At 40.6% G+C, this 8,646-nt stretch overlaps 1 protein-coding gene across 3 annotated transcripts in view; it reads right to left on the reverse strand.

Moving 5' to 3' along the window:
* SLC27A6 (solute carrier family 27 member 6) overlaps window positions 1-2,511 on the reverse strand; it is a 36,989-nt gene extending 34,478 nt beyond the window's left edge. For 2 of the 3 annotated variants that reach the window (XM_069002192.1, XM_069002190.1), the window contains exon 1: window positions 1,562-2,510. In XM_069002192.1, the coding sequence (XP_068858293.1) occupies window positions 1,562-2,075 (514 nt within the window). In that variant the 5' untranslated portion in view covers window positions 2,076-2,510. Of the gene's footprint in view, window positions 1-1,561 lie in introns of all 3 variants that reach the window. The other variant, XM_069002191.1, reaches the window with a different exon arrangement.
* Between the last annotated feature and the right edge of the window lie 6,135 nt (window positions 2,512-8,646).

An 8,646-nucleotide genomic window follows, 5' to 3' on the forward strand; every position in this document is an offset into this window, starting at 1 on the left:
GGTATCTCTGTTGTACCATCTGTCTGCACACACCTCTTGTGAGCAGAGGCAGACTCCCAGAAGAACCTAGCTCAACATGGTTGCTCTTACTATCAGCTGCTGGTAGAAAATTAAGAGTGGAGAAACACAGTTCCTTGCCCTGCTCTGCAAATGCTTTTTTCATCCATTAGTTACCTCTAATTTAAATAAAAACTTCTGTTAGATACAAGCTTTGATCCACAGTTTCTCCCTTGCCACAGTCAATGAGCACGAAGTTCCTGAACATTAATTCCCTTCCTCAATCCATACACTCAAAAGTACATATTCCTAAGAAGGGGCCTAAACAAGATTTTTTTAAAAAATTAAGTAAGAGGGCAAAATGAAAAGCTGTCAGTTCAGAAGTCTTGTTATCATGTATTTGGATTATATTTAAATTGGCTTGTTTTAATTACCAAGCATCTTAAACCAGCATACCATACAGAATCAGAACGACAAGATTTATAATTTAAAAATATGCAAGGGAAAAATCTTAAATGCATTTTTTAAAACACAAATTCACAGCAGCAGAAAACAGATGGAAGAAAATTCTGTCATTCGGGTATCATGGGTGCAAAACCCAACAACTTGTGTAACAGGAGTAAAATCAAGAAGGTATGCAACAGAAAAAGGCAAAGTAAACTTGAAACATTAATTTTAGAGAGATGGGATGACATTAATATGCAATATTTTGATATATTTTCCTCCAACCAAGTGTCAAGGTTCTGTGTGATTGTTGAGCACTGCAGGTTAATTTTCATTTGATCATAAATGCTATAGCAAGTTTATGTTTTGGATCTGTCTTCAGTTTACACATCTATCTAATTGAAGCCAAATTTGAACGTACAATGCCCAGGATGCCTACAACAAGATTTTAAATTCTTTTGAAGCATTTAATAAAAATGTAATACTCAAGAAACTTACACCACACACACTACCATCCAGATTCAAACACAGCAATTTCTTCCACAATCCAACACCAACAGTAAGTTGGTTTTTATGAATCAACCTCCTATGTGCCTTACTCCCAAAACTTTACTCCTGGAAAACTGTCATACCTCTGCAAACAGTTGAACAGCAGAGGTTGTACAGTTCAAGCTTAGACTTTCCAGTTTTACAGTGTGTTTGATCAACAGAAAGATGGGGAGATAGTACAAGAGAATAAAGTACATTACTTAAATAAGATTAAATTTTACTATTTGAGAAGTAAAGGAAAATTATACTTAATAGGTAATTTTAATGTTTTCAGAGACACTTTAGGCTACTACTGAAGCAACTGAACACTGATAACAGGCTGTACTTAGATGTTGAAAACTCTCCTGCAATACACATTTTTTAAAAAATGGATTTTCACAAAGTATGGATAAAATTGATTCTGCCTGAGAGGCTGAAGCTTTGTATCATCTTGAAGCCTGCTCCAACCCTGTATTTCTGTGATTCTGTGAATATCTGTATATCAGGTTTCCAATAAAGGATCTGGAGGGCCAGACATGTGGGAGATGTGACATTAAAAGCTTTGGATATAGGAATGGGGAGTATACCCTACCTGCTCCCACAACCAGTATCTTGGGCTCACAGCTACTGACACAGTGCAGGAGAGATCTGAAGCGGACATTGAAGTTGAGGAACGCCACCACACAGCCCAACTTGGCCAGTCCGAACCACACGTGGATGAAGTCTGGCTCATTCCCCATCAGCAAGGCCACCGTGTCTCCCTTCTTCAGAGCCTCGTGCTGCAGAAAGACCTGCGCTATCCTGTTACTCCTCCGGTCCACATCCCGGTAGGTGTGAACGGTCCCTTCGTAGATGAGGAACGGTTTGTGGGGCTGCTTCTCTGCCAGCTTCACAAACTTGTCCAGGACGGTGACAACCCTCCCTTGCAGCCGGTACATCTCCACTCTCAGCCCATAGGTGAACACTTTGAGCAGGTACCTCAGGTCGGCCCAGAAGTAGGGGAAGAGGAGTTTCTGGATGAAGTGCAAGGAAAGAATCCCGACGGCAGCCCCCGGCACCCAGGAGGGCGGCACTGGGAGAGGGTAGAGGTCGTCCCAGCCACGCATCTCCCCGCAGCCGGGCGGCCGGGCACACGGCCCGGCAGGGCGCGGAGGCGAAGGCTGGCACGGGCTGAGGCTCTTCCCGCCCTCTCCTCTACAGCGGGACGCGCGGGCCAACACCGCTCAGGAGCACGGGAGACAGCGAGCTCCGACGGCGCCCGACGCCCGCCTCAGCCCCGGCACGGCCGGAGCCCCCGCCCGCCTCAGCCTCGCCGCACCTGCGGACGGCCTGGCGGGAGCGGGGCGGGAGTGCTGCGCTCCCCGCGCACGGCTGAGGCCGGACACCTTCTCCCCCCTCGGCCCCGGGACTCACGGACAGCGCCGGGCTGCTGCTGCCGGCGAGGCGGCGGCGGCCGCTCCCTGAGCCGGTTGCATAAGGCGCGATCTCCCGCTCACCCCGCCCGGGGTTGACTCCCAGGGAAGGCGGCGACGGCCGAGCGTAGGAAGCCTCGCCCCGGGCCCAGGCGGCTGAGGGAGCTCCGGGCGCGGTCCCGGGCGGGCGGTGGGAGGCGCTGGGGGCAGGTGGCTTCTGCCGGCCGGTCCCGCCCCGCGAAGTCGGGGACCCCCTGGTCTCCGGGGCTTGGCCCCGCCCGCAGGCTTGGCCCCGAAGCAGTGAAGGAGAGCAGACACTTGAAGAGTTGAGTTGTATTCCCAACTCTCTCTAGTACTTTTTTTCTGTTTTACCACTAAGATCGAGGAGATGAAGAATGTACAGACACAGGTCTGTTATATGAACACTGACTGGACGTGCACTGAAAACAAATTCAAGCAAATTAAATAGTGCAAAACTAGGTTATGAATAGATTTCATGCCTCTTTAAAGGCAGTACTCTCAGTAGGCTGACAGTTTTTTATTGATACTGCAGTGTTCCTTACTTGGAAAGTACAGTGGATGTGTATGTTCTGTCCTAGCTAGGTGTACATTTACAGGAAGACAGAAATATTTTGGTTTTCAGCTGGTGAGAATCACTTCTTCCAGAAAGACATTCTGTGAGACTACAGAGTTCCAGCTTACTTTTCTTAGGTGGAGATACCTCAAAGGGCCACTATCACAAATTGTTTAAAAGTAACTAATAGGTAGAGTAAATGCTGCATTAACATGTGCTTAACATATAAAAACTCTCTGTAGCTATTTGATTGACTGGAGTTTGGTTGCTGTTAACTGCTGCAGAAATATGCATAAATAATGAATAAAGGGAAAGGCCGTGACTCCTTAGGATGATGCATATTTATGTGTTGATTTGAAGGAAAATAGAGGTTGAAAAATACTCTTGTTTGCAAAGATTGCTTTGAAGAAGGCAGAAAGAAAGCAGAAGGCAAGGCAGGTCAGGTCAATGAAAAGCTCTGGGTGTATGGATGAGAGTGAGAGGAAAAGCAATAGGTAATTGATGGAGCACAAAAGTAAGATCAATAAGAATTGCCTGTGGATGAGAGAAATATATTTTAAATATACTGTGCTGCGAGCTAAAAAATCAGCCAGGCAACATTGCACTTACTAAAGTGACTTCTGACTAGTATGTCACCAAAGTCATGTCACAAGAACAGAGAGGAAGAATTTTGTGGCTTAGATGCTATTTATCAGTGCTGCTAATCCCCAAGAACTGAAATGATGAGCAAGACCTTAACATAAAGACTCTGGTATGACTCTGCAACATGTCATCTCAAAGCAAAATTGTGGGTTTGTGATCTCTGAATTGTCTCTTTTCCCATTAATTCTACAGAGGAATTATATCAGTCCTCTCTATTCAGTATCCAAGTTTCTTGTAAACATCAGCAATAACTTACTTCTTGTATCCTCCTGAAGGGAGACAGGACAATTCTCTAATGCATGAGTTGTTTTCCAATAATTTTCTGGTCTGTTATAAAAATGGGTAAGGCAAGCCAAGAAATATCAATAAGCAATGAAAAAGTCACATAACTCAGGTGAAGCCATGCTGGAATTCAATTCAAACCCTGCCTGTGCCAGAATTCCCTGGGGATATGGGATTAATCTCTTACAATGTCCCCAAACTGGGTTATTTAGTCAAGCCACATGCCTAACCTTACACCTTAAGGCTCTCTTAGACCCTTGGTTTGATGGTTACACAAGCAACTACAGATTAAGACATAAGGATCTGCAGTTTCTATTCTAGGCTAAGTGAAATGGTAGCTGATCTAGCACCTAAAGTTAGGAGGTGGGTTAGAAATTAGTTAAGTTCACCTTCAATATTTTTCCTCTCTATCGTTTCAGTTCTTAATCCAATGGAAACACATGCACATTTGTTAATTTCTTTTTTTTAAGTAAACAGCATAGAATTTGAAGAGCTCACAAAGAAATTAATTTTTTTTCTTGTTAACTAGTTAATATCAGCAGTGAAGATGCAACTATCTGCATGCATGGGTTGTTGAGTGTAACATATGAACAGTTAAGAGAACGAGTTGCCATATGCATTGAGTAAGTTGTTGGGAAAATAGTAGTCTGGGAAAAAATGTATGTTATTATGAGAATAAAATTACTAACACATCATGCACTTGCAAGTGATACGTCCATACTACGAAGAAACCTTGATTAAAACTATTGCAAAGGTTAACTCAAAAAAACCTCTAGAAAGTTCTCGTATTTTAAATGTAGTGATATTTATTTTAAAGTAAATAAAACCCTAGCAGTATGCCAAGAAACTACCTGTTCTTCAGCTTCTTGTTAAATGTCATGAGCTGGAATTTAATTTACTTTTGACATTATGCAGGACGCATAAACTCATACCACAGAAAAACCACTGAGCCCTGAATTATTTAGTATGCTGTAATTATTCTGCTCAATTTCACTTCAACAGAAAAACATTTTGATGCGTGAGAGTATGCTATGACCCAATAGTGAAATACAAAGGAGTTTAATTTTCTACTGGTGGAACTCATATGTGAGAAGTTTTGGGGATTTTTTTTGTGGTTAAAGATAAAGCATTTCCCTGTAACAAAATCTCAATATTGCAAGAAAATATGCACTGATTACAGAAATGCTTCTGTAGCATAAAAAACCTGTAGTTTTGATGTTACCATTTTGGCACATTATGCCTTTTAATATCCAGATAACACAATATGGTGCTGTACATTTATTTTTATTAACTCTGAACATGGTTAATATGCCTAAGGGAATTTGCTTGGGCTATTTTAGTGACATAAGTATCAGTTTCGGGGGGGGTGGGGACGACAAAAGTTGTTTTAAATAAGGTATTTTAGATTTATGGAGTTTTTGGGTCCCCTTAGGGAAAACAGTAGCATAAATTCTGAAGTGTCATCTAATTTCTAATTTCCTCTTAAAGTAATTTTAAAGTAGTGACTTTTCTTCATCTGAAATAGAAGTTTTGAAATTTACAGCAGAAAGAGATTAAATAGAAATGCCTAGAAGAAAAAAAGTTTATGACTTAAAAATAGATTCCTGGCTTTTCAAAGTGTCAGAATGCTGTAATATGGAAGAGGAAGAACACAGCCTCACATTCTGAATATTGCCTTGCAGATTGTCCACCACTATTGAATTCTTCTTTTTTTTTATATTCTTAAATAAATGTATTTAAAAATATATATTGTGTTTTAAAATATAATCCAGGAGATTAAATTAAAAATAAAAATACCTTGAAAATGCAATTTCCAGATCTTCATATCTCACTCTTCAATTCCATTCCCATTAAAGTGAAACAATAATATCTAAGTAATTGTGTCTATTAATTTCCAGAGGTTAGCTGTGAAACATATGTCTAGCAAAGGCTAAAATCTTAAACCTAAAATCAAACAAGTAATAAGCAAATCAGAATTTGATGTCTGAGTGGCCAGTAAGCAAATCATAATGCTGAAAAAGCCACACAAAACTAACCCTTGACTAATAATGTCCCATGGGAATTTGGGGAATGAATGGTGTAGTCATACTACAGTTATTACAGAGACCTGAGGAGGTAAAGTCTAAAGTTGTCGTCATGGCGCAGACCAGACATTATGGAAGTTTTCCATCAAAGGAGAACATTTAGGAATCAAATCCATAGGAAATGAAAAATAATTTTTATAGGTTTTGGAATGCTTGTTTATTCTGTAGTTGTGTGAGGACATTCATTTGAAATACTTACATTACATAAAGTGTCTTGTCTCAAGTCATTCACTAAAGCATGTCAACAGACTTGTGTCAGCCTTTCAAAGGTTGAAAAGATGTAGAGAAATACCATCTCAGGTAGAAGAAATTTTAATAGAAAGCTTTACTATTAATGAGTTAGATCATTAACACCCCCTTGCCCCATTTTATTTTTAATTTTACCTAGTTTTGAATAGGCTCTAAAGGTAAATTTGTTGTTTCGCCTGAATTCATGAAAATGTATTTGTACTAGGAGCCATATGCATTAGTACCCCAATAAAATTTAGCCACAAGCTTCCAAAGAAGCATACTGAAATATTCAAATTTTCTCACTCCTAGAACTACTTTGTGGACTGCTGATGGAAGAAGTTCACAACAGTGAGTCTTTTGGTCCTGAAATTATAGAGTTTGGGTTCAGTCCCACTGTCATCCAGAAGCAATGTGAATTAACCAAGCTACCAGTTTATACATTTGAGGCAGAACAATTATGCAGAACGACTTCATACTGTAGTCTGATAGTCTCAAACCAGTGCTTTTGATTTTTCCCATTTCACAGCTCTTGCCCTGCTTATCGGGTATAGGACACAGCACTGACCTGTCAAAGGGATGCATACATTACATGGCTCTTAAGAATAGGTAATCATTTATACAGAAAGATTAAATAAGAGCCAGAGGAAAATTAGAATCTGAATACAAATCCTTTATAAATGATATTTTTGTGCTGTCTCAGGTGTAAGGTAAAAGAGAAGACTTGAAAGCGTGGGGAAACCCCAGACAGGTCATTAACTGAATGGAGAAGGAACCAGACTTCTCAATATGAAGTGCCATGATTTTCACATTCTTTAAATAGACACTTTGTTGAGCACTAGTTGAACTTGACTCATATGGAAAACACCTAAACATTTTTTGGAAGTTCTATACCTTAATTTTTTTGTTCTTATAATTGTTCTAGACTATCACTGCGGAGCACAGCATCCCAATTTGGTTTTCAAGAGGCGTCAAATAACAAAAGTATACTTTTATACAATCTTACCTGGCTTTGACTAGGATACCATAAGATCCTAGAAGAGATCTTCCAGTGCTTGTCAGGGAAATTTTCTGGCATGTTGGCCTATGTCAAAATAGTATGGAGCAGATGAGGCATGAAAATCATGAGCAAAACTTCAACTATCTGTAACTGTCTCTAAGAAATCATGAGCTAGATGCCTACCATTTCCATTATTTGCTTCTGCTTTGTGAGTATGTGCTAGGGAGACAAATTTTAATTTAAAAGAAACTTTTTAAAATAAGCATCTTTCAGATCAGGGTGTTTTCAGTAACTACCAGTTGGAAGTATTCAGTCTTTTCATTATGCTGAATTTCTAGGTGAAAGGGCTGCTGTACTCATCTTTCAAAGGATTAGAACAGGGTGTTTGCCTTCTGTGCCTTCAGGCAAGAATAAGATAATTTTCAACTTGCCTCTGTTTCTGAGCTTTCATGTTTTCAACACAGTTAAACAGTACGCCAGAGAACATCTGCCTCTTATTTGTGCTTCCATTGTTTCGTGCTTGACTGCATTAGAAATTTTATCTGATGACCGTGACAAGAGTATTATCAATGTTAGCTGGTATAACAGTTCATTCCTGTGACCTCCTCTTGCTGGAAGTACTTCCCTGTACTTGTACTCCCATTTCTGATACTGCCTCTATGTTTTAAGAACTTAGGTCTTCTGTATGGAACATTTTCAGAAATACTTTGCCATCTGGTATAACTGGGCTATATGCTAAAATACTGACTTCTTTAAATTGAGTAGCAAAAACTTTCACTCGTTTTCTTAGCTTTCTTCTCACATGTTCCTTTTCTGTGGTATGGAAATGAAGAGGAAAAATGACTCTCTTGAAAGCCCAAGAAGCAAACTTACAACAGGAGACAGAGAAAAGAATTTAAGGTACTTAAGAGTTACAGGTACTTGTACTTATCTGCACACGTTTCAGCATTACTGAATCCTGAAACCACAGTCATTTTGTGGTGCAAGAGACTCATTCCTCAAGCATCTTCTACGTAAATCCTGTTCAATGTGATTGTAAATCAAAATGGTCTTGTATTAAGTCTGCTGGATCAAGCTGCTGTGTTGTTGTGTTAACACTGCTAATAACAGTTTCTGGCACATATGAATTTTGCTTGCAGAAGCACCCTCCCTGACCAGAGGGCAGTCTGGCTGCACCTGAACACACCATGGTCTGGGGTACTTCAATACAGGGGCTGCCAGCAGTCCCAGACAAAGCATAGTAATGGATCAGATCCAGGATGGGACATGAGGCCAGAGGCAGGACTAGGGACAGTGATGTGACAGTGTCCATCCACAGGGCAGGACAACTCAGTTCAGGGCCTGCCCAGCCCTCAATTTAGACTCTTTGGAGCCTTTGGTTGGAGGGGAGAACATCCCAAGTTGTTGCTGGTCAGGGCCATTAGGGCAAATTTACGTCACTACCTGTTACTCGAT

The sequence above is a fragment of the Aphelocoma coerulescens genome (genome assembly GCF_041296385.1).
Source record: "Aphelocoma coerulescens isolate FSJ_1873_10779 chromosome Z unlocalized genomic scaffold, UR_Acoe_1.0 ChrZ, whole genome shotgun sequence".
Classification (NCBI taxonomy): Eukaryota; Metazoa; Chordata; class Aves; order Passeriformes; family Corvidae; genus Aphelocoma; species Aphelocoma coerulescens.